A 27,001-nucleotide genomic window follows, 5' to 3' on the forward strand; every position below is an offset into this window, starting at 1 on the left:
ACAGGCGAAGGAAGAACGAGGACCAAGCTGGTTGCTGATTAGTTACCGTTTATTCAATCTTCAATCTTTCTCATCTCCCGAACTTCCAGCTCCGGCCTCTCTCTGGATCTACTGCTCAACTGCTGCCTCTCTCTGGCTTCTCTCTCTCCTCCTACTTGTCTCTCCCACCTTGCCCTCTAGGCTACAACCAGCCAGGTAGCCAAATCAACATAAGAAAGCCCTTCCTGAGGGCAGGGCACTCCAAAGCCCTTCCTCACTCTTAAGGTTTTTTTTCTTTTCCTTAGTCCAGGAACTTATTAATATCTCAATACTAGTTATTTTTGTATGGACATAGCAAGGGATACATTGAGGCTTGCAAGGCAGCTCTCCTGGCAACATCTTGCCACAGGCTCAGACCACAGCACTCAGGCCAGATTAATCATTCCTCACCCTAGCAGGGTCCGAATCTAGTATCACTGTTTGGATCATGACAGCATTTGTCCATGATCAAGCTCTTAGCTTATAGTTAAGCATTAGGCACTTTGGCCAGGCCCATCTCGATGCCAGGGTAGCACACAACTCACCGCTTGCCCTGGGTCCTTCTTGTCCCACGTCGTCGGGACCCTGCTTTGGGGATGCTAGGAAGTAAGGGCAGCTGAGGCTTAGGTCAAGAGAACAGATGCCCTGGAGGAAAATATCATGTAGAGTCAAATGACTCCCAGGTTACAAAAGCATAACATTTGTTAAGTCTTCCTGTGTCCATACATAAAGGGCTTGCTCTGAATAAACTATGCAAAGGACTCAAGGAGAAGAGAAAAACATTATTTACAAGTCAACAGAACACCAAGAAAGAAGCTACAAATAAACAAAGAGGAATAGGAGCACTGTAACGGGAGTAACCCAATAAACCTAAACTACTGAGGCTATGTTATCCTACAATGCCACCCCACAAATATAAAGAGAAAAAAATAATGAACAAGGGCAATGAATTTTTGTGTCCTATCTACCCGGGTAATGAGGGAAACTGTAGCAGCTGTCATAGAAAAGCTGTCATGTAGGGCAGGGGTTCAGGCACTTGCCTCGCATAGGGCCAACCCTGGCTTCAATCCTTAGCACCACATATAGTCCCCTAAGCACCATCAAGAGAGATCCCTGAGCACAGAGCCAGGAGTAAGCCCTGAGTGCTGCTGGGTATTGTACAGCAACCCCCTTCTCCCCCCTGTCCCTCCACATACAGAGCACACACAAAAAAGACTCAGCAATCACTTATGCATCTTTGTATCTTGAAAACCTATGGTCAAGGACATTTCCCTTCAGTAAGTGAGATTTACAGGGCAGGAGAGATAGCTCGGTGGGCTGCTTGCAGGCCTTGCATGCAGGAGGCCTAGGCCTGACCCTGGGCACGGCATGCTGCCTGGAGCACTGCTGGGAGTGACCCTCAAGTGCTGCCGGGTGTGGCCCAAAAAAGCAAACATTCAAAAAATAGTTTTAACATGTTTTTCTTTCTGAAGGACATATAAGACCTGGGATTGCAACTCAAATGTAGAGCTCATGCCTTGTGTATGTGAGACACTGGGTTCAGTCCCTTGCACCACAGGAAAAAGATGGGTGGGGTTTACAAGCCAGATGATATTTGGTTTAGAGATTGGTTAGAACAGACAAATCAAAACATGATGAGTAATGTAGTTATTTGGGATTCAGTTGTCAGCTTGACATTCCATTCATTTGTATGTTTTCTTTGCCTAAATGTTTATTCATAATTATTTCTAGATCACCTTACTGCAAACTTTAGAGAATTTGCAAGTTCAAAAGATGTGTTATGGGGGCTGGAGGGATAGTCAATTGGTAGGGCATTTTCCTTGCACACAACCAACCTGGTTCGATCCCCAGCATCCCATAAGGCCCCCTGAGCACTGCCAGGAGAAATTCCTGAGTGCAGAGCCAGGAGTAACACCTGAGAACTACTCTGTGACCACCCCCCACCCCCAAAAAAAAAGCCAAAAAAGTTGTGTTACGATGCTGTAGAGTGAGATGATTTTTGTTGATATAAGGGGAGATCAAGGGCAAGGTATCTTTCTGCTGGGGCAGAGGTGGATGGGCAGCTTAAGTAAGAGTTGGGAACTCACAGCTGTAAAACCCAGCCTCTCTTTGGGGGGCCAGAAAGATAGTTCAGGAGGTAGAGCACATTCCTAGCATGTGAAAGGCCACGAGTTCAGTACCCAACACAGCAGAACCCCCTCCACTCCCCCACCCACAACCCAACACATGTGGGTGTAGCCCTGGAGACTCCATCCACTCTGGACATGCCCTTCCTTCCCTAAACTCCACATTATGCTCCTTTGGGCATGACCTCTGTTTTAAAGAAGCAGAACACCACAGATCTGATCTTAAGTGACCCATCAGGTTCTCAGAAATAGGATCTGTTGGTGTCTATAGGCTCTTCAGTATCTCTTGAGTACTACTACTACTTCTATTTCGTGCAAGAAATGGTGACTTCCGGCAAATCCCCAAGTTACTCCCATTGTTTGTCTTGTTAACATTGTTTTCTCTTGATGATTTCTTGGAATAGTTGATGTCCTCTTTTTTGCATGATGTAATATTGTGGTTTGTCTATTTGAAATGTTTTCTGCTACCCACAAAAAATTAAGAACTTCCAGAATTTCATTATCCCCAGGGTGTTGTCCAGTGTGCTCTTTCGTAAGCAGTAGTTTTGTCCAGGCAGAGAGGTTTCGTGTTGACACTGTCATGGAAGGCATCTGAGGATCCGATGGGAGATGGCCTGCATTCCCTCTTGTTCTGGGACCTGTGACTGCCTGGGATGGGGACACATGTGCTTATGGCGGGACTCTGCGGCCACCTAGGGACTCTGGTGTCTAGGAGGGCAAGCTCTGGAAGAGGCCTTGGGAAGGACATCCTCAGAGGGCCTACTGCTAGTGCTGGATCCTAAGCAGCTTCCTGTCCAGCTTCCTGTCTGTTTCCTCAGCTGTAAACTGGAGGGGCCTAGTCATTGGAGGACCAGTGTGATGAACTTGGGGTCTAGGTAACCTGAGCTTACCATGAGTCAGTCTCCAGACCTCCCGAAACCTCCCCTGCTGTGGGCACTTATTCCGCGGGGGATTGTTGGGGCCTGTCCATCTGCTTAAGCACCGGTAGTACTTGCTGCCCCATGAGAAGGTGACTCCGTGTTCCCCAAATCAGGTGCTTAGGGGAGCAGGTAATGACAAAGTGCAGAAGGCCCCCATGGTTCTGAGAGCTCTGCAGGGCCCTGTATGGGTATGCTTGTTGGTGGCTTTCCTCCTTCCCACTTTGAAAGCCATGTAAAATGTCATCTTCAAACACTGGTGGTATGTTTCGTTTTTCCTCAGGATTCAGACAGGGTGTTTTCTTTCATCCCTACTTTTTCTCACTGCGCTTTTTTCTGCTGTGTCCCCAGGTGAAGCCGGCCAAGCACAGAACAGCGTCAGCCGCCGCCGCCATGCCGTTCCCCTTTGGGAAGTCTCACAAGTCGCCCGCAGACATTGTGAAGAACCTTAAGGAGAGCATGGCTGTGCTGGAAAAGCAAGACATCTCCGACAAAAAGGCAGAAAAGGTAGGGCTGGGCCGTGCTTTCTCTTCTCTCATTTTTGATAATGAGAAAATGCCAGATTTGCTTAATTTTGATAATACAACGACCATTGATGGATGGATTTTAAAGTAATAGATCCCAGTTCAAGCCTCCGGGGCTTTTTAAAGACAGCCCCCATGTGGCAGCTGCTGACATGCCTGTAGCTCTTCCTCAGGCTTAATTTAAGGGTTTCAAGTGCATTTACCATTTGTTTTTGCTTTCCATAGTTGTTTGCACTATTTATGGAAGTGGTTTATCAAAAATAGTTGTTTGCACTTGGGTGAAGGGTGTCTCTCCCCAGGTTTAGGTTCAAGGTCCCCTATATTCCCCTACCCAGCCTTATACCACTGCCATCCTCTACCCCCCTCCTCCAAACCAGCATCTTTCCCCAAAAAGTGTCAGCCCTCCTTAGGGCTAGTGAATGAATGGCTGGTTTCCCATCGCCACTCCTGCAGATGCAGATCCTGAAACTCTTGTGGCCCTTGGTAGCAGCCTCCCCAAAATATGAAATATGGCTCTTCTGAAATATCCTGACCTGTCTCTCTGACTCTCCTTACTCTCACTGTCTCTCCTGGTCTGTGCTCATCAGGAGTAATCAAAGCATGTGATCTGCAGTAGTTTTGAATGCTTTTGTCTTCTCCATTGTCACCTCTCCATTTTTTTCCTTTTTTTTTTTTTCTTTTTTGGGTCACACCCGGCAATGCACCGGGCTTATTCCTGGCTCTTCACTCAGGAGTTACTACTGGCGGTGCTCAGGGAACCATATGGGATGCTGGGATTCGAACCCAGGTCAGCCGCGTGCAAGGCAAATACCCTGCCTGCTGTGGTATCGCTCCAGCCCCACCTCTCCATTTCTTTTGTTTTTGGCTTTTGGCCCACACCTGGCAGTGCTCAGGGCTTACCCCTGATTCAGTGTTCAGGGGACCCATAAGCAGTGGCAGGGATCGAAGCAGAGCAAGTGCCTCCTCACCCACTGTCCTACATCTCTGACCCATCCCCCTCTCCATTTCTACCTCAGCCTCCATTCATCTTTCAGAACCAAACTACATGGTTTTTTTGTTTTGTTTTATTTTGTCTGTCACATGGCTTCCCAGATTGTCCCACTCCTGCCTCACTTTTAGCCTGTAAAGCAGATCTCCTCCATGGGCCACCCACTGCCTTCGGAAGTTTCCGACGGCTGTGAGAACCCCTGAGCTCTTTGACCCATCTGTCATTTCTGGACCAGCACACCCCTCACTGATTCCCATGGGCTGAGTGCCTGCTATTTATTGAGTGAGCATTTGTTTAGATGAAATTTTCCACCCTTTCGTTGCTGGAGGTGGTATTTCATAGGTTGGAGCTTATGCTTCTTAACTGCTTTTTTTTTTAAGTCTAAGATTCTGGTTTAACATTTCCACAGGAAAAGATTGGCACACTCATGGGATTAATATTTTTAATCACCAGTGATTGAGTTTATTGGACACAGTCTACAATGCATAAAATTTGCATCAATGTAGTTTTACTTTAGGTTTTTTTTTTCCCATAGGAATGCTAGACAGTTTCTTGTGTACATACAGTAATCAGTGCCGATAATGTTACTATAATTCAAGCTTTGGTGTAAGATGTCTGGATTAGTAGACCATAGCTGAATCATATCTATGTTTGCAGTCACTGTGCTGTCATGTTAGTTTCTCTGAAGTATTTATTTTTGTTTGGGGGCCACACCCAGAAGTGCTCAGGGCTTACTCCTGGCTCTGCGTTCAGGGATCACTCCTCACAGTGCTCCAGGGACCTTATTAGGTGCTGGGGATTGAACCTAGATCAGCTGCATGTAAGGCAAGCACCCTACCCACTGTACTATCTTTTATGGCCCTAGACTGAAGTTGTTCAAAAGACTCTTGGTCATTTGCAAACGTCTGCTTGGAACAGAAAGGAATAAAAATTGAATAGTCTTTCAGATAACTTTTATGGTTGTTGTTGTTGTTGTTCTACACCACACCAAATCCAACAATTATATTATTTCAGTTGCAGTAGAGTCTGATGCTACATGGGTCAACTTCTCATACACTGCATTCTGAAAGGCCCCTTTACCCATGCAGGAATTTGTAGCTCACATTGATCTTTAGTTTTGGATCAGTGGCTTAAACATTCAGTGCGAAGGTTGCCACACATTACACATTCACATTTAAAATATTTTACCAGTGAGCTCATAAAAATAACTTTTGGAAAGTGGTCAGACTTTTATGAATATCCAAATTTAAATTTTGTGTTTGGCAACCAGTAATTGTTGGTTGCTTTCCTTAAGGAAACAGATTCTCTTTAAGGAAGTGAATTAGACTTTTGAGACGGTGTCTGCCCGATAGCCACGTCTGAATAGTTTATTAGCTTATCTTTCCTCGCCCCTTGCCAGGCCTCCCAGCAATGCAGCTGTTGGGCTCCCCAGGACTCTGTTCCCCAGCCTCACACTTGCCCTCCATGCTTTGGGCCACCAAGCTTTCCACTGAAAAGTGGCTTTTAACTCCAGCAATCAGACACATTCTTTCCCTTAAGTCGTCCTTCAGTCAGGATCCGAAGGTGATTTTCCGCATACTTTCCGTTTATCACATCAACGGTAAAAAAGGTGTGTGCACTCAAAGGTCACGATTTATTTTTGGCAAGTTTCTCAAGTATTTATTTTTGTGCTTTGAAGAAAGGGTACATTCTAGGTACCAGGAGTTGTACCAAAAGCACAGACAGAGGCAAGGTCTTTGCTTTCCGCTAGCTGAAGAGACACCAGCTGCTCCCGTACTCAGAGACAAGTCCCATGCTTACCAAGAGTAGCTGCTGCAACATGCAGTGCTTGCCACTGGCTGTTTCTCATCTTTACGTTTCTCTGATCTGCTTGTACTTAGAAATGCAGTTTCTGCACAGTTCTTGAATAGAGTTTAGACACAGTAGTAGGACACAGTAGAGGTTGAACTGAGGTTGAACAGCAGAGAACAGAACAGGTTAATCCGTGAACTTCTCTTGACATTGGTGGTAGCTTATGTTTGGGGACATGAGTGAGACCATTTGAATGGTACAGTTCTTCACTTACAGTGTCCAGTCTAATTTGTGTCTAATACCCTGTCCAAGATCACGGTTTAAGTATTTTTCTGCTTCCTCAAGACATGAAATGAAACCCCCTTTTTTTAAAAAAACTGAGAGTGTGGTGATAAACACTGCTGTAATGATTGAGAAATTTTGATGTCACTGCCTTAATTTAGTCTGAGGCATCAGCACCATGAGTACAGGGCATCACATTGGAAGAAAGCAAATAATTCATTAGCATTGATGAACAATTTTGACATCAGTGGCCCTTTGGAAGAGTCTTCTTTCCCTTCCCTTTCTTTTTGTTGATGTTTTTGTGAAGATCAGGGTTTGCCCAATTGCTTGGCTGCTGTGCTCACCCACTTCTGCCTGTGATGCTCCCGGGGGTCATCAGCCAGTTGCAAAGCTTGCCCATGTGCTCACCAGGGGCACATTTACCTGAGGTCACTCTCCTCTTTGTGGTGCTGACACCCACCTGGTGTGGTGGTACCAAGTGTCACAGAGAGAAGAGCTCTTAGGCCTAGCAGTGGACCTGCCAGTCACTTACCACAGTGGGACCCCAGGGGGTTGGACCTGTGGCCATACACTTGTTAAGTGGGAACTTTAAGTCACTGTGCCCTTCTCCTAATCCTGCGGGGACCCTGAGACACCTCAGGAGGCTCACACACTGGAGTCTACTGTGCTGGGTAACGGAAGTATGTGGGGGGCTCTAGGTGCAGGTATGAGGTGAATTTCTGATGTGCTAAACTAACCTTTCAGGGTGAATTAGCAGCGTGACTTACTAGCCATTGCTGTCAGTCACCTTTAGACAAGTAAAAAAGAGAAAGTATTAGATGAGTATTGTGGAGAGATTTCATCGAAAGAATGGCATAAAGATGAGTGCTTCTCAGCTGACTCAAGCTTGGGCTCTCATGGAGTCCATGGCATCTACTTACTTGACTCAGATGTTCAGGGATGATGGGGCTCTCCAAGGGCATTTTTGGTGATGTCTAGAGATGTTGCTGTAACTCAGAGGCAGGGGCAGCTTCTGGTTAGTAGACCAGAGATAATGCTAAAGTTGGGAGAACTTCTAATAGGATCCAAAATGTCAGTGACAGTGAGGTTGGGAGCTCCTGCTTCGAACCTAAGCAAGACTAGACCTCCTTCTGTTGGGTAAGCCAAACTAAGAAAAATGCTTTTCATTTATAACATATGCGCTTATTTTTTTCCTGTCCAAGGGCAGAAAGGGTAGCTAACAAGCAATCCACACAGAATTTTCCCCCCTGAAGCTTAGTAAAAATAGGGAAGAAACCCTGAGATTTCTGAGTCACTTTCTTGTTGGGATACAAAGGGAAATAGCAGAAAAGGAACTGAAACTGAGAAGAATGACAGGATGAGAACCAAACATAAGTTAAGACCACAAAAACAGCCTAGACACCAGACTTAGGCTGAAAAGTTGAAGGTGGTCCTAGGAAAGGCTGAGTGCTTGCTCTGCTTTCTTAGTGTGGTTCAAGAAATCGTAGCCAATGTATAAAATGGTTTAGAAATATAGAAGACAACTTTTCAAAGGATTGGAACACATGCTTTGCATGTGGGAGGCGTGGGTGTTTGGTCCCCAGCATCGCCTAATGTCCCTCAAGCACTACTGAGATTGAACCTAGCACTAAACTGAGATTAGCCCCTGAGCACCACCATTTTTTTTCTGCAGCTATTGCAAGAGGAAAATTAGTGTTGAGACAACTTACATCTTTACCAAACGCCAGAGAGTCAAGATAAAAGTTAAAGTTCACTCTAGCATAGTGACTGGGGAGGAAGGGAGGGAAATGTCTGCCATCAAGGCAGGCTAAGGCTAGTGGTGGTATGGTAGGGACCTTGGTAGCAGGAAATGTACACTGGTGAAAATACGGGTGTTGGAACTTAGATGATTGAAACTGAATCATGAACAACTTTGTAACTGTATCCAAGGTGATTCAATTAAAAAAAATTTAAAAAATAAAGTTTACAAAAGCAGCAAAATAAATAGGAAGTTTATAATCCCTAAATGCTAATCACAGTTACTTAGAAAAATCCTTAAGTGTTTAATTTATAATAGCAACACAGAAATTTAAGATACATATGGTTGCAATAGAAGGTACATAGAACTTAATGAACTGTAAAATATACTGAAAGGTAGAAATGAATACTTGGTCCATATTATCATCAGGCCACACCTAGTGATGCTCGGAGCTGCAACTGTCAGTGTCTGGGCCTGTGTGGTGCCAGGAATTGAACCTGGGACCTCCTGCTAGTTTGAGGTGTACAGTTCACTGACCCTCAGTTACTCCTTTCCTTCTCTTCTGCTGTTGCCCCTGTTGAGATATCCTGAATTGAGGTCTTTCGCAGGTTAGTACGCTGCTGAGGCTCCGGGGCTCCTGTGGAGGCTGGGGCACCACTCAGCAATGTGGAGCCATGGAGGGGAGTGGTGGGCCTGCAGCTCTCATTTGTGAGGCCTACTTCATTCAGATCACAGCAGGGTCTTTCCATAGCATGACGAGAAACGATCCCAGAGTTCCAGAAGAATAAGCTTCAGAGCTGGGTAGGATTTAAGGAGCATACATCCATTTTGTTCTGAAGCACAGCACACTTCACACGTCATGGTTCATGGAGCTTCCTCCTTGCAGATGTGACGGTCAGAAGTCATTCTGAGTGGTTCATGTATCTTAGACCCAGCAAGCACAGCAGTGCCCCAGGCCACTTGATCTGAGAGCCGGAAATGAACAGGCCAGAGTCTAGCCACTTCCCTCCACTCTCCCACTTATCACCCTGGTCTGAGCTACCATCATCTCTACCCCAGATGACCACATCGGCCTTCGAACAGCCATAGCAATTCTTGCAAAGCACAGAGTCAAGTGTTTAGCCTGAACAGAGCTGTGCAGACCAGCTCCAGCCGAGGCCTGGTTACAGCCTTTTAACTAAGAATCCATTTTACTCATACACAGAGACCATGCATGGGCTGCAAAGCTTGAGACATGTGCCTTTGAGCAGGAAAATAAATGCAGACTCTGCCTGGCTGTGAGCCCCATAACCTCAGTGGTGCCTTCTCCCAGAATCTTCCACATTCCTTCCTTTTCTTGGACACTCCAGTGAGACATCGGCCTGTACTCCTATTCCTCTGGAACAACTTGGCTCAGTCCCCTATCACCTTCACAAGAGTTCTTTTTTTTTTTTTTCTCACCTCCCCCCCTCCCTGTAAAATAAAACCCTTTTCCTGTGACCTTCCTGGCTTGCCCTGTTCCTCTCTAGCACTTACCATCTTTAATATACATGTTGATGTTTACCATTACTACCCCCCAATAGAATGCCAGGTCTTCCACAAACAGAGCTCAGTAACTCCGCACTGTTGCTCTTAGTAACCTCCATGGGGTTTGCTGCTCAGTGTCTTCCCTGGTGCTGAGATGTTCAGAGGACACTACCTACTGGGTGAGTGAGTGATGGGATGATTCAGCTGGTGAATCACTGCACTTGCAGGGAGGGCACAGGGAGGGCTCCAGGGCTCTGTCCTAGACTGTCTGGCTTTTATTGTCACTGATTCTTAACAGATATTGTGAGTGACAAAACCTGTGGGGTCACAAATTCTATGGAGGACTAAATCTGACCCCACAGAACGAAGGGTCAGTTAGCTGGAAGAGGAGGCTAGGGCAGGGGTGGGAAGGAGGACATGCAAACTTAGCTGGTAAAATATAGTCTGAATAAAAGTATGACTAGGCACGAGAATTGTAATAGAAGCCTAGGTGCAAACAACAGAAATAAAATAGAATCATTAAGTATACCTTATTAAACCAAAGAAAGCAGAAAAAGAGGAGAGTCAAGAACAGGTGGGAACAGAGGTTTAGGTGTCTGCCTGCATGAGCCTTTTACTGGGTTGACAGATGCTCCCCTAAGCACAGAGCCAGGTGTGGGCCCGTAGCACTGCCAGGTATTGTTCCCCAACAAACAGCAGAACAGATGGGGCAAATACATAGTAAGGCAATAGATTCAAATATATCAATTATAATATTAAATAGGACCCAAGAGTGAGTACAGGAGGTAGGGCACTTACTTGCCTTGCATGTAGCTAACCCCAGTTTGAATCCCCAGCACACATATTTCCTTGATCACCTCAAGGAGTGATCCTTGAGCACCCCTGAGTGTCCTTGAAACCCATTTTAAAAAGTAATGATATTAAGTATGTGTGGTCTGAATATCCCAGTTATAAGGTAGAAATTATTCTATTGGATGAGAACGTATGCCTATTTTAAAAATACATTTTGAGAGGGCCTAACAATCGTACAGCAGTACTTGCCTGGCATGAGGCCATCCTGGATTTAATCTTGAGCACCCTATATTTCCTCTTACCCCACCAGGAGTGATTCCTGAGTACCACCAGGTGTGCCACCCACAAAAAAATTAAAAACAAACCCAAGAAATGCACTTTGACAATAATGATGCAATTGGAGTTAAAAGAAAGCTGGAGTGGGTTGATCAGACATTCATTTTAGAGCAAGAAATATCAGTAACAAAATTATTCAGTGATAATAGGGGTCAACTACTCAAGACTTATAGTTATAAATGTCTATGCACTTAATAGTAGAATTTTAAAATAAAGCAAAACCTGATAAAATTGTAAGGAGATAATTTTAGCTGGAGATTTTGGTAACCCATTCTCAGTAGTTAACAGGACAAGGAGACAAAATGCCAGCCAGGATCTTGTTTTCATTGGAATGTCAGCCAGCGGGCCGGAGCAATAGTACAGTCATTAGGGCATTTGCCTTGCACATGGCAGACCTGGGTTCGATCTCCAGCATCCCATATGGTCCCCTGAGCAATGTCAGGACTAATTCCTGAGTGCAGAGCCAGGAGTAACCCCTGAGCACTGCCAGGTATGACCCAAAAAGCAAAATAATAATAATAAACAATGAAATCTTAAAGAAAGAATGTCAGTTAGGATTTTTTTTTATTAGCTTATTCTTGGTTTACAGTCTCTGGGAATTTCAAGGAGGGGGCGTGTATACCTCTGTGCACATGTAATTGTCACCACCTACCACCAACGTTCCAGGGCCTCACACCACGAAGAAGACCCTGTGCTCACTCTTCCATGTGCCAAACCCTTTCCCTCTGGGAATGAGCATACTTTTCACTAAGTCTAGAAACTAGTTTTGTGGGGTTTTGCCAGTTCATTTGCATTAGTAATTCAGTCAACATGTGGGTGAAACGCTCCAATAATTGTCTTTCTTTTTTTTTTTCAATAATTGTCTTTCTCCTCCTTTCTTCGCTTAACATGCTCACCTAATTTCTATTCATTGAGTTTCCAAAGGCATGATTTCATCTCTTAATCAGCCAAGATTTTCTAGTAGTACAGGATAAAAAGGACAAACTTATATCATGACCTATGACTATAGTGAAATTAAACACCAATAGCAAAAACCCTTGGGAAAATTCCAGAATACTTGGAACTAAACATCATCTTTCTAAATAACTCTGGTATCAAACTAAAAATTAGACAGTTGATTAAGTGGACTAAAGATGAAAGCGCAAGGCCTGGAGAGATAGTACATTGGGTAGGGTGTTTGCCTTGCACGTGGCCAACCTAAGTTCGATTCCCAGCACCCCATATGATTCCCTGTGCCTGCCAGGAATGACCCCTGAGTGTCGAACGAGGAGTAAGCCCTGAGCAATGCCAGGTGTGACCCACTTACCCCCCAAAAAAAGATAAAAGTACAGCAGAGCAGAATTGTCTAAATTAATCGGAGAAAATGACTCACTAAATGATTATATTAGGGAAAAAAGAAGTCTCAACTTCTGCCTTATATTTATTTATTTGTTTGTTTGTTTGTTTATTTTTGCGTTTTGGGTCACACCCAGCAATGCACAGGGGTCACTCCTGGCTCATGCACTCAGGAATCACCCCTGGCGGTGCTCAGGGGACCAAATGGGATGCTAGGATTTGAACCCGGGTTGGCCTCGTGCAAGGCAAACGCCCAACCCGCTGTGCTATCACTCCAGCCCCCTGCCTTACATTTAGAAAAAGAAGAGCAACTTAAACTCCGAAGTAAATAGATGAAAGGAAGTAAAGATCTTAGCAAAAATCCTGTAAAGAAAAAAGGCAATGAAGCTAAGAAACGGGTCCTTTGAGAAGATGGATAAAATTAATAAATTCCCACTGAGAGGTGAAAGTAGGAGAGATAGCTCAGAGGATGGCATGCACATTTTATATGCAGGAGAACCATCTTTGATCTCTTTTACCGCCTGTTCCCCTGAGCACTACTTGCACGGAACCCCACCCTTTGTGACTCAAAGCCCCCCCCATAAGAAAGATTGAATGGAAAAAAGAGAGTAAATTACAGCTAACTAGAAACTGGAATGAAAGTTGACATCACTATAGATCTATTAATATTAAAAGGATGATAGGAGAATATATAGAAAACTTTGTGCTAATAAATTTGATGAAATGGGCAAAGTTGGAAACTATGCTCACCACTATACCACCAACGCAAATGGACAAAGTTCTAGGAATAAACAAATTGCCCAACCTCATTCAAGGACATGTAGATAACCTTAATACCCTTTATTAAGTAAATTTAAAGTTCAGTTATTGATCTTTCCACAAAGGAAAATCTCAACACTTACGTCACTGAAAATCTTACCAAATATTTAAGGAATAAAAATTCCAAAAATTCGGGGCCGGAGTGATAGCACAGCGGGTAGGGCGTTTGCCTTGCACGCAGCCGACCCGGGTTCAATCCCCGGCATCCCATATGGTCCCCCAAGCACGCCAGGAGTAATTCCTGAGTGCAAAGCCAGGAGTAACCCCTGAGCATCACTGGGTGTGACCCAAAAAGCAAAAAAAAAAAAAAAAATTCCAAAAATTTTTAGGACTAATTTTTAACTCATTTTATGGTTCCAGGATATGCTCCTCACTTAAACCAAGACAAATTTACATACTTCACAAATAAGACACAAAAGTTCTAAACCAAATTTTAGTAAATTAAACCTAACAGTGGGACAAAGCATCATGACCAGGTAGATTCCCCCAGCTAATAAAAGGCACCTGCAGATAAGCTGCAAACAGCAACATATACAGTGGTGGCTATCCAGTGTCTCCACGGTCAAGAGTAAGATAGGGACATTGAACTTTTAGCACTGCTGTTCAAATTTGTACCTGGAGGATCTAGCCTGTAAAGGAGTTCAAGTGAAAATAAGAAGGGGCTGGAGTGATAGCACAGCGGGTAGGGCGTTTGCCTTGCATGCGGCTGACCCGGGTTTGATTCCCAGCATCCCATATGGTCCCCTGAGCACCGCCAGGGGGAATTCCTGAGTTCAGAGCCAGGAGTGACCCCTGTGCATCGCCAGGTGTGACCCAAAAAGAAAAAAAGAAGAAGTAAAGGGCATGGAAAGGAACAAAGAAAAACAGTATTTGTAGATAATATATAAAACTATAAAATATTGTTAAGTGAAAGAGATTAATTGCCTTAATCGGAGGTCATTGTATTTTCATAGGTTGGAAGACTTCATATGATTAAAATGTCAGTTCCCCTCCCCCCCGAGTTTTTATGCACACATACACATATGTATTAAGATGTTGGGATTGCAAAGAATACGTATACTTTGTAGTCCCAATAGTCTTTTAACAGAAATAAACACACTGGTTCAGAAATTTACATAGAGGGCTCAGGAATTTGGCTCTGTGGTAGAAACCTGCCTTGAGGCATGAATCCACAAGTTTGATCTCTGACATGAACACACCCCACAGTTCGCCATGATTCTGGTAGCACATATTCTCAGCATTACAATGACACACATGTAGCACTGTAGCACGATCATCCCGTTGTTTATCAATTTGCTCGAGCAGGCACCAGCAATGTCTCCATTGTGAGACTTTTTACTGTTTTTGGCATATCAAATATGCCATGGGTAACTTGCTGGGCTCTCCGAGAGGACAGAAGAATCGAAACAGGGTCGGCCACATGCAAGGCAAACGCCCTCCTTGCTGTGTTACTGCTCCAGTCCATAGGTACACATGAACAGCACAGAAATAAGTGTGCAACCCCAGACAGTTCAGTAACATCAAAGGGAAGGGAAGAAGGGCATTTTTATATGGAAATTCAAAAGACAGTCATCAAAATAATTTTAAATGAATTAAAATTAGGCTTAAACTGCCTGATTGAAAGAATTACAAAGCTACAGTACAGTAATCAATTCAGTATGGTTCATATATATATATATATATATATATATATATAGACATTTATAAGACGGCAGACGGCAGACTAGAGCCATCCACCACCTCCCATCCCCCGAAAAAGAAAACAACTAGGCATGTATGAATGTTGCAGTTTTGTTTTTTGTGTATGTGTGTGTGTGGTGCCTTAGATTGAACCCAGAACCTCACCTCAGTGAGACATCCGTCCTACCACAACCTACATTCCCAGGCCCCAACATTATGGAAATTTTTTAATGGAGGTTTTAATGTAATCCAGTGGAGAGAAGATAATTGTTTCAACAATTGCTATTGAAACAATTTGATAACCACCTGGATAAAAGAAAAAAAATGTTGTACCTACACCTCATTCCATATACAAAAATAAACTCAATGGCAGGAAAAAAATCTTTGCGGTGAGATGCCTTACTGTGCCTTTTAGAATGACCAGCATGAAAAATGTTCAGCCAGGTGTTGGGAGTGGCACAAAGCCATTGGAACTGTGGGTAGAAATAGTGGATGCAAACCACTGTAGAGGAGAGCGGCTTTTTGTAAAGCTAACTTACCTGACCATTCCAAGCCTCCACTCCTGCTCCAAAGAATATAAAATGTATCTCTGTACAAAGACTTGTTCACAATTGGCAGTTTTGATTTTGATCATCCAGAATAAGAAGGAAATAGCCCAGGTGCATGGCTAACCTGGTTTTCTGTCCATAAAGTAGAAATCCAGTCGTTAATAAAATGTACTATTACTCATTGAACTATTTTCTGTCCGTGGGTATATGAATGAATCTCAAAGCAGTTATAGTGATAGGAGCTGGATTGTCGTAGCGTGTACTGTATGATTCTGTATAAAACTCTAGAAAGAGAAACTAACCCCTAATAACTGAGCAGTGTTGCTCTAGAGTATCTAAGGATGTGCAGAGTTAGAGGAAAGGTGGAGGCATGGGGGACTGCCACGGGGACTGGGGAATCCTGGGGGTGATACTGTTCTTGTGATCTGTGAGTGTATACGTATGTCTCGAGAGTTTTCCAAAGAAAACTCATTTGAGCTCATTCACCAACATGGTTTGGCAAGAGCGTCAGGCAATCACAAATTAACGTCCAGGCTCACAAAGCTGTGCAGAGAAGCGATAAAGGAAGACCTCAAGGAGAGAAGAGCACAATGTTGGCCGATGTGGCAGAAGCCGGGAAAAGTATTCACAACACTGACCTGTTCTTCACCAACTACAAGACCAAGATGACTGCCCTCTGATGTCCTGATGGGTCTATTACATCTTCCAGAAGGACAGTGGAGAGGATTATTCATGACTTCTACTTGGATCTCTACGATAGCCATGTCCACCTGCCCGCATACCAAATGTCTCAGGATGGATATGTTGTTCTGACATTCTCCCTTCTGAAACCCGACACGCCATTTCATCGGTAAAGACACAGCACCCGGTCCAGACAAGGTCGGACCCAAACACCTGAAGAATCTACCTCCAATACTTGTCAATACATTGGCTCGGCTCTTCACACGCTGTCTGTCCGAATGCAAGGTTCTGTCCCAATGGAAAACCAGCAGGACCGTTCTGTTGAACAAGAAGGAGATATCCACGACATTGGCAACTCTCGCCCTATCTGCCTGTTGTCCGTTGTCTACAAGTTGCTCACTCAAGTCATCCTGAATAGAATAGGCAGAACACTAGACGAAGGACAACCATTCGAGCAAGCGAGGTTCCAAAAAAGGATTCAGCACGATCAACCATATCCACACGGTGACCAAACTCATTAAAGTTTCACGAGAGTTCAAGATGCCGATTGGTCTAACACTCATCAATTTAAAGAAGGCCTTCAGTTCTTTTAAGACTGAAGTGGTCATCGAAGCCCTAGCCAACCAGGGCGTTCAAACTCAGTACATCAAGATCCTTCATGAGCTCTGTATTAAGGATTCACCACCAGGATCTCACCATTCTACAAGGAAGTGATCATTGATGTAAAGAGAGTGATTCGGCAGGGTGATACCATTTCACCGAAACTCTTCAGTGCCACCCTCGAGAATGTCATGCCATGACTGGAATGGGAAGGAATGGGAGTGAAGATAGACAGTCAGCAACTATACCACCTCCGCTTCGCTGATGACATTGTTCTCATAACACCAAACATTAGCCAGGCAACACGAATGCTGGCCAACTTCGACCGCAAGTGTGGAAAGGTTGAACTGAAGCTGAATCTCAGCAAAACAATGTTCATGAGAAATGAACTAGTCCCTGACGTTCCATTTGCTCTCAATGGAATGAACATCTCCAAATGCGGCGGCTATGTGTACCTGGGTCAAGAACTCAACATGAGGAACAACTTGGCGCCAGAACTAAGCAGGAGGAAGAGAGCAGCGTGGAACACCTTCAAGAGCGTCAAAGAAGTGGTTAAGAAGACAAAGAACCTCCAGTTCTGGGCACATCTTTTCGACTCCACCTTTCTTCCTGCACTAACATACGCCTCGGAGACCTGGGCCCTATGAAAACAGGATGATAACGCTATTCAGGTATCCCAAAGAGGAATCGAAAGAGCTATGCTTGGAGTATCACGTTTTGCTTAAGTGAGAGAAGGAATCGGAGTTCCAACCTCCGTCGATGGTCAAGAATCAGGGACACTCTCTCTCGTTTGCCAAGGCGTCAAAAATCAGGTGGGTTGGACATGTAATGCGATTCACTGGACTGTGTGGCCGCCCACCAACGAGATGGTCAGACTTCTCCATCAAAACCCTGATGAACGACTTGAGGCTCTTCCTGTTCCTGGAGTGAGCAGATACCATTGGGCTACACTAGCACGTGACAGGTATGAATGGAGACATTACTGGTGCCCGCTTGAGCAAATCGAAGATCAACTGGATGACAGTGATACAAGTGATACGTATGTCTACACCTGGCAAATGGTATACTTTAAATATGTGTGGTTTGTTTTTTGTCAACTGTAACACAATAAAGAGTTAAGAAAAGACTGTACCAGCTGAGACAGAAGTAGTTTAGAAACCAAATAATGTATTTATGTATACCCTCAGAATAAATCATGTAGTAAAGCTCCCAGAGAGAATATTGAACACCTGGATGGATTGCAATAATAGAAATAAGTGTTTATGGACAAAGTGATCCTCTGTGTAGATCCCCTGCTCTGTGAAGACAGGTCCATACTTAAGGATGTGAAGACAATAGAGTTTATTGGGAGAGGAGTGACGGGGACTAGAGAAATTCAAAACTGCCAAGAACTGCAATGTTGGGGTGAGGTACAAGAGGAATAAAAGTTGAGCAGTGTGTTTCTGTAAACTTAGGGAAACCCAAAAACTCTTAATTCAGAGTGTTTTAGGAACTCATCTAGCATAAGAAAAGAGAAGGTGCCAGGTGGTGGCAGAATATGGAATAAGACCTGAGTGGAATAAAACAGCTGATTTCATCTCATTGTCAAGAAAGTAATAGGTTGAGGTGCTGGAGCAATAGCACAGCAGGTAGGATGTTTGCCTTGCACACGGCTGACCCAGGTTTGATTCCCAGCATCCCATATGGTCCCCTGAGCACTGTCAGGGGTAGTTCCTGAGTGCAGAGCCAGGAGTGCAGGAGTGACCCCTGTGCATCACCGGGTGTGACCCAAAAAGCAAAAAAAAAAAAAAAAAAAAAAAAAAAACCAAAACAGGAAAATAATAGGTTGAAGCATTTCCTTTCTCTGGGTGGATATAAAAAGACATGGACGCAATGACCTTTCAGGCATTCTAGAAAGTGTTCCAAGTCTTGCGTGGTGACACATTTGCAGTTCAACCGTAAGAATGATTTCCGGTTACTCTCATGACCAGTGTGTAAAAGACAATTGTTGGTACCCTATTATAAAGAACCAGGGATGGAATTCACTGCTCTTAGCTCAACCAAACCCCAGGTAGAATTATGCCTGTTTTTGCTTTATTTCCTGTATCTGTGGGCATTTTCTTAATAATTTCTTTTGCTCTTACAGATGAGTAGTACATTTAAATATTTATTCCTTTATTTGTAATGTGTTGGTATTTTTACTTGTTTCATATGGTGATGGTTGCCATATTAAGGACTGGAGTTTAAAATACAATTAGTCCCTTTGAAAGATGCTACATCAGGGCTGGAGCGATAGCACAGCGGGTAGGGCGTTTGCCTTGCACGCGGCCGACCCGGGTTCTAATCCCAGCATCCCATATGGTCCCCTGAGCACCGCCAGGGGTAATTTCTTTTTTTTTTTTTTTTTTTTATTTTCCTTCTTATGAGGAATATTTTATTTGGGGGTGACATCAAGAGTCACATTAGGACACCATCCAAATTTGATACTTGTTCAATTTTTCTAGTTGCATGTTTTCTATTGATTTTTTCCCTAATTGTACTTTCCAAACAACTGTTTATTTTTTAAAAAATCCACTGCATAATGGTTCAAGACAGAGATAAAGACATAAAGTATAAATACGTTGATAGCAGAATCTGAAATGACAGACGTGACTGAATTGTTTGTCCAAACTAGCCTAGGTCATCTGCCTCATGTGTTTCTTCCCCTCGCCCACATTTAATGGTGCTGCTTGTCGGGGAGAGAGAAGATACCCACACAAGGCATCACCCAGAAAGCTGACAGAAATACTGCTTACTTGAAACAGCCTAGAGACTAGGAATAATCCATGTAACTTGTCGCCAGGGGTAATTTCTGAGTGAAGAGCCAGGAGTAACCCCTGTGCATCGCAGGGTGTGACCCAAAAAAACAAAACAAACAAAAAAAAAGATGCTACATCTTTTAAAAAGCACTTATATAATGTTACTTTTTGTATACTTGAGGAAAAAATGTTTATCCTGTTGTCCTTATTTTTAGGTACCCGGGGCAGCCCCAGAGAGTGGAGTGTGGGGGAGGGCAAAGTTTGTTCTTCCATTGCTAACAGCCACCCCAAAGAGCCTGGGGATGGAATGACTATTGACACACTCTGTGCCCGTTGCGTGCGGTATAAGGAAGGCAAGGCTGCCCTGCTCAGCTTATATTTGGTCCCCTTCATCACTCTGTATGCGTGTGTTCACAATGTTGAATAGCTATATTCATTTCATGAGAGGAATTGGTTTGCTGGCATATTTAAGAGGGGCCAGGGAGGAGCCTTTTCAGAGCAGAGCCATTTAGCAGTGACTCATGGTTACTAAACTTGTTTAGAGTAATCTTTGACACCAGAAAGTTAATAATAGGTTTTTCTTAGTCTACCATGATCTTGCAGCTTAGAATATATTCTTTAGTCAAGTGTGTGTGGTTTGGTGTTTTGTTTTGTTTTTCAAGAAATTTATTTGTATTTTATTTGGTTTGGGGGCTACATTCGGTGGTACTTAGGACCTACGCTTGGTTCTGTGCTCAGAGGTCACTCCTGGCAGTACTTTGGGGGACCATATGCCATTCTGGGGCTCTAATTATGCTTGCATGCAAGGTCAAGTGCCTTAACCCTGCACTATCTCTCGGGTACTGTGTGTGTGATTTTTAATTTAGTACATTGAGTTTATCTCGTCAAATATTTGACAGGAGTATTTCTCAGATTGCTTTTCAATTCCATCTCAAATCCTTTCCCTTCATATATGCTTCTCCCCCCACACCCCTTTTCTTTTCTTTTCTTTTCTTTTCTTTTCTTTTCTTTTCTTTTCTTTTCTTTTCTTTTCTTTTCTTTTCTTTTCTTCCTCCTTTGTTTTCTTTTGGGCCACACCTGGCAGTGTGCAGGGCTTACTCCTGCCTCTGGATTTAGGGATTATTCCTGGAGGACTTTGGGAGATCATACTGCGGTACTAGGGATTAATCCAGGTCAGCCACATGCAAGGCTAGTGCCTTACCCACTGTGCTAGTTCTCTGACTCCTTATTTCCTATAGAGTCACTTAATAGATTGCTTTTGGAGAATTAATATTGCAAGTAGTAAACATAGACTAGCATTCATGGGCTGGAGTGATCTTGGCTATGCATGAGGCCAGCCCAGGTTCGACACCTGTCACTGTCACTGTCATCCCGTTGCTCATCGATTTGTTCGAGCGGGCACCAGTAACGTCTTTCATTGAGAGACTTATTGTTACTGTTTTTGGCATATCCAGTACGTACGGGTAGCTTGCCAGGCTCTGCCTCTCGGGCTCGATACTCTCAGTAGCTTGCTGGGCTCTCCGAGAGGGGTGGAGGAATCGAACACGGGTCGGTCTCGTGAAAGGCAAACGCCCAACCCAACTGCTGTGCTATCACTCAGCCCCTAGCATGCATATTTAAAGAATTTGTTTAGGATGATTTCTTTACTAAAAATATTCCAAGAAAAATGTAAGACAAAAATTAGGTGATTTAAATCCCCATGCCATGTCCAAAAAATGTTATTTTTAAACCCCCATGCCCTTGCCAAATTTGGGCTCTTTGAGAACTTACGTGTAAATTATAATAGACCTGATTATATAAACAAGATGGTAAAAACATAGAGAATTATGCTTAATAGATTTTAAATTTCTAACTTTCTAAAAAAATATAAACAGTGAGTTTATAAACAATAATTCTCCTCAGTTATGTGGTAGTTTTTTGGTGGTGGGTTGCTTTGTTTGGATTTTTGGTTTTTGGACTCCTGGTGGCATTCGAGGCACTGTGGAACCAAGGATGGGAACTGGGCACTGTGGAACCAAGGATGGGAACTGGGGCTCCTGTATGCAAAGCATGGTCCAGCCCTTTGAGGCGTCCCTCGGACCCTGTAATCATGCTTTCCTATGCTGCATTTCACAGTTGCACATGTACTTGACAAGACAGTTTTTTGCAGAAGATGACAATGGAAGAAACTACTGTCATTACCTGTCATCTTTTCAGATTCTCAATTTCACTGAATTTACAGACATTTTAGTGTTCTTGTATAATGGGTAGGTAGATAAAACATGTGGATGAGATTTTGTCCCTACTCTCAGGAGTTTATGACCTAACTGAGAAGAGAGGCCTGTAACTAATATAATATGAGGAGCTTGGGTGTGAATAAAATTCTGTGAGAACCAAGAGAATACAGCAGTTAATACCACTGTCAGTGGCAGTTGCAGAGATAACATTAGGTTTGAAGTGACATTTGAGCTGGATTTCTAAGAGTGAGAGGGAATGAAACAGCCCAAAGTATGCGCTGTTCAGTTGACTGTGACAGCTAAGGGTGACTCTGTAAGGATAGAAGTAGGGGGGGATTGTGGGAGGTGAAGTGAGAGATGCTGAAGATGTTCCTGTTTTGCTTTGACTTAAGTGTCTATTTTTAAATAATTATTCAGAGAAAAGTGCTAAAAATACACAAGGAGATCCCTTCTCTTCCCCCTCCCCCTCCAGCCCCCAGTATTCTGGGTCACACTGCTAGCAGTACTCGGGGCTTACTCCTGGCTCTCTGTCAGGGATCATTCCTGACAGGACTCATGGGACCATGAGATGCTGGGGATCGAACTATGGTCATCGATGTGCAAGGCAAATGCCTTACCTGCTGTGTTCTCGCTCCTGTCCCAAGGAAATCTCTTCTTTCCCTCAACGGTAACGTCTCATATACCTATAAACAGTGAAGAAGTCACATTGGTACGGTCCACAGACTGTTTCATATTTTGACCATATGTGTGCATCCAATTCTTGTTTCTTATTTACAATCCACAGACCTTGTTTTATGCTTGTGTGTATGTGTCCATTTGTCTGTCTCTCTGTGTCTGTGTCACGTGTAGCCATTTTGTTTCTTTGCACCCACCATTAGCTTCAAGGTAGAGAACTGTTTGATCAGCACCAGACGCGTCAGGCTATAGCCATACCCCTCTCCTCTCCCTCCATCCTTGACTCCTGCTGTCACCACTAGTCATCTCCAGATCTACACCTTTGTTATTTCAAGAATGTTTTATAAATAGAATTTTACAGTAAAAACCTTTTAAAGATTTTTTTTAATTGCATTTAGTTCCCACAAGTTCCATGCTAAGAATTGCATAAACGATTCCTTCCAACCTCTGAACTGTTCTCTGTTCCGCAGAGGTATCCTAGCATGTTTGGCTGTTTACTCGTTGAAAGTGCTGTGCTGTTTCTGGTGCTGGGCACTCATAAACAAATCTGCTAAGAATGTTTTAGTATTGATTTTGTGGAATATAAATAATCTTTCCTCTGTGAGATATGCCCGAGAGTGCAGTATGGCATATGCAGGTTTTGATTTATGAATGATTTATGGAAACTGCCAAACTTTTTCAGAGCTACTGGAGCATTTTGCGTTCCCACTAGCAATATGTCCAAGTCAGAGGAAGGAGGGGGGTGGTGTATTTGGGAAGATGGGAACCGTGGGCAGAAGGTGGGCTTGCAGTGACAACTCTAGTGACAAAGCTTCAAAGAAGAGACAAAGTGCCCAGGTACACTCCTGAGGGAGAACTGAGATTTGATGGCTGTTCGAGAGTAACAGGTTCCCATATCCTTTGGCCTAACTTCTCCCCACCAAACCATTTCCCCAGCATGAATCAGTACACCGTGGCATAGATCTGCCCATTCCCTGGTTTTGTCAAGTTTGATAGGCCCTGGGCCAGGACCATCTGCTTAGATGTGGTCAGTAGCTGCTATCTGGGTGCAGTGACAGATTGAGTCATTGTGAAAGGGCCTCTAACCTTCAAGACATTTGTTGTCTACTGACCTAGGGTCCGATTAGAGAGATTATAGTGGTGATTCGGATTAGAAATTGAGGGGAGGAGGCAGGGAGAGAGGGTTTTGCTTCAGTGTTAATGTGGTTGCCTATCAGTATAGATCCACTCAATTTTTTTTTAATTTAAATTTTTTATTTAGGCACCATGATTTACAAAGTGTTGATTATAGAGTTTCAGGCATACAGTGTTCCAATACCAATCCTACCACAGTATCGACTTCCGTCTATCAGTGTCCCCAGGTTCCTTTCTCTGTTTAGTGGTTGTGGTTTGTTGGGGTCTCCTGCTGACAGTGCTCTGTGGTTTAGGTTATGTACATACACCTCACCTCTGCACCCCTTGCACACTTACTATTTGTAAGACTGGCCGTAGTTTTCCATTTTGTGAGTACACTATAATCTAACCAATTTGGTGAAATCACCTTTTCTAAACCATTTTTATTGAGATGCCAAGATTTACAATACTAAATATACTTTTTGTATAATTTTGTATACTTTTTGTATAACACCCATCACCAGGGGCCCTCTCATGTATGCTCAATTCTTTAAATCTGTTCAGATGACTTTGACCATTTATTGTTCCTTTACTAGGTCTCTTCCCACATATTTTTGCTTTATAGTGGAGGTAGTGACATAAACTCCTGAAATTCCACAGAATTACCATCACTGATAAGTTGATAAAAGATATTTTCAAAAACAATCTTTCTGTTTTTGTAGGTGTATAAATTTTAAAAGTTTATAGTGTGAAATATATTCTTAAATTAACATGAGGGTCAGAGCAATAGTACAACAGGTCGAGCATTTGCCTTGTACACTGCCAACCCAGTTCGATCCTTGGTGCCCCATATGGTCCTGCGAGCCCACCAGGACTAAACCCTGAGGGAGAGCCAGGAGTAAGTCCTGAGCACCACTGGGTGTCGTGCAAAAATAAACCAAATTAACATGAAATAGGTAAATCCTGCAGTGTAGTAGAATGAGGAAATAGATAGCTCAATAGGCCTATACTTTTTAAGATATATTTTATCTTAAAAAGTAACTACACTTTATGCTAGAAAATATTATTTCCTAGATAAAACCTAAGTATCTTCATTAATACGTACAAAGCTGTAATAAATTTCTATAGATGCAAAAAAAAATCATCTGAATAGACATAGACCATTACAAATCGGAGCGTGGGAAGGGCAGCCCAGTCTGTGAGCCACCAGATACAGCCCTGAACCCTCCCTGACAGCCACCGTGTTCCTTTTCATCTGCCAATGAGGCCACCTTAGGAGCTGGTCAGTGTTTGGGCTACACTTGGGTTCAGAGGCGGAGCCAGTGGTGCTTTTAGAGGTGTGTCCAGACTCTCCCCTCGTTGGCCACAGCTGTTTGCACATCCCCCCAGATCCCTGTGCTGGTGAGGGGACCAGTGATAGGAAGTAGGTGGAAGGCGTGAGATTCAGTGTGATGCCTTCTAAGGTTTGGGGTCCTGAATTGCACCCTTTTCCCCCTTCTCTCACGTGAGTCTGTCGTGGGCCAGCAGCCCGTGGAACATCTCACTACCCTAGTTCTAACTGGAGGGTCAGGAAGGACACTACTGCCGCAGACCTGAAATTGTGACTTGTCTCTTCACCTGGGCAGGGGACACGGTGTACACTGAAATGGTTACCAGTGAGGAGAGTGTTAGGAATTTTGGAATGTTGATTACTGCTTCCGTTGATCCCTATAGCTTAAAAAGGCTCAATTTAAGAAAAAAAAAAAATTCTAGGTAGGGATATCTTCCTGGTTGGAATTTCTAGATCTCTACCAGGAGTGATCCCTGAGCACTTCCAGGTTTGGCCCTCAAACAGAAGAGTCATGTGTTTCTCACTAAAACCAGTGAGCTAGTAAGGCAGTGTCCTCAAATTTCCAGACTGTTTAGGGGCTGTTTTCTCATGTTTCCCTTCATAACCGCTTGTCTCTTGTGCCAGTCTGTGCCCATGGAGCTTAATACGAAGATCACTGGTACCACATGAGTATAGCACCTGAGTCTCTGAGCACCAAGACCAACTGACCAAACATTCCACATGGCCAGTCAGTGAGCTGCAGCTGCCATGAAGTCTGACAGGTCTAAGCCACCGTCTGAGGACTTTGGAATCGGGTGTGGAGGGGGTGGGAAACAGGTGTTAGAGGAAGCATCAGCTTGGGGAAACTTTAGGTACATGTGAGAGGTGACAAACTTCAGAGACTGGGGCAGGGTTCCAAGAACAGTGACATTTGTCCAGGGGATTCATTCAGGAAGTGGGTGGGGCAGCTTGCATGCAGACTTTGAGGCTCATTCGGGCAGAGACCAAGATCTCCAGGAGAGAGTGAGAGTGGACACCAGCCTAAGAGAATTGGAAAGCCTTTCTTGGGCATTTGAGATTGTAAGGATCTCAGTGGTCCTCTGGCCCCAGACACAGCAACTCAGCATCGTGAAGAGGATGTACGTGCAAAAGCTTGTGAACCCTTTTCCATAGACTTCTAAAAGATAGTTATAACCATAATGCCCAAAAAGAAAAAGTGAATGAGAAAGAAAAAGAAGAAAAGTGCCTGCCATAGAGAGGTAGGTTGGGGGAGGGTGGCAGGAGGGAAACTGGGTGCATTGTTGGTGGGAAATGTACACTAGTGAAGGGACAGGTGATGGAACATTGTGTGACTGAAACCCAATCATGAACAGCTTTGTTATTGTGTATCTCACAGTGATTCGATCAAAAAAAAAAATACAAGAAAAGAAAATATAGGGGCTGGAGCAATAGTCCAACGGATAGGGCATTTGCCTTGCACGTGGCCGACTCAGGTTCGATTCCCAGCATTCTGTATGGTCCCCTATGCATCGCCAGGTGTGACCCGAAAAGCAAAATAATAAAAATAAAAAATAGTTGGAGAAGCCGTGCCCTTCACATGCTCCCCCAGCTGTGTGCTTTACCCAGCTGCAGGACAGCAGTCAGTCAGGAGCTCAGCTGACATGATAGCCTCAGCTTTCATCGGCCCCCACTGGGGTCTTTACCCCGTGGGGTTTTCAGGACAAGCCCTTACATTTGGCTGTAGCATCTCTATTGTCTGTCTCCCCTACAATGTTGGATTGGGTTTAATGCTGGGCATCGTGCCACGTGTTCACACATTGGACGCATGCGCACTTTCAGGCCTCCACTTTGACCTGCACCAGTTTCTCAGCCTTGACACTGACTGGTTATTTCGTCCATGCACCTTAGTTGGGTGGAGGTTGACATGTTTCCCTGTTTCTTCATGACAACTCACTTCAGGTGGTACCGTTGGGGCAGCAAAGCCCTAGGGCTGACCCTCTGCCCTCAGTGTTTCCTGTCAGGAGGGCACAAGGCTCCTTGTCGTTTGTTGAGTCCTATGCTGAAGCGTGATGGTTCTGCTTCTCCTTTCCTCATTAGTACGTCTCTGCTGAGAATGTGCAAGTGTCCTTCAGCCCCCAGAGTTGTTCCAGGTCTCCAGGGCTGGGACAGAAAGTAGGCAGCTGGAGGGCAGAGGTGGTGGGGATTGCCATTAGAAAGTCTCCTCAGCCCT

At 44.0% G+C, this 27,001-nt stretch overlaps 1 protein-coding gene across 1 annotated transcript in view; it reads left to right on the forward strand.

The window, feature by feature from the left end:
* CAB39 (calcium binding protein 39) overlaps window positions 1-27,001 on the forward strand; it is an 89,576-nt gene that overhangs the window by 31,780 nt on the left and 30,795 nt on the right. The window contains exon 2 of the mRNA XM_055120403.1: window positions 3,413-3,568. Coding sequence (XP_054976378.1) covers window positions 3,455-3,568 — 114 coding nt within the window. The 5' untranslated portion in view covers window positions 3,413-3,454. The remainder of the gene's footprint in view (window positions 1-3,412; window positions 3,569-27,001) is intronic.

This window comes from Sorex araneus, chromosome X (assembly GCF_027595985.1).
Source record: "Sorex araneus isolate mSorAra2 chromosome X, mSorAra2.pri, whole genome shotgun sequence".
Classification (NCBI taxonomy): Eukaryota; Metazoa; Chordata; class Mammalia; order Eulipotyphla; family Soricidae; genus Sorex; species Sorex araneus.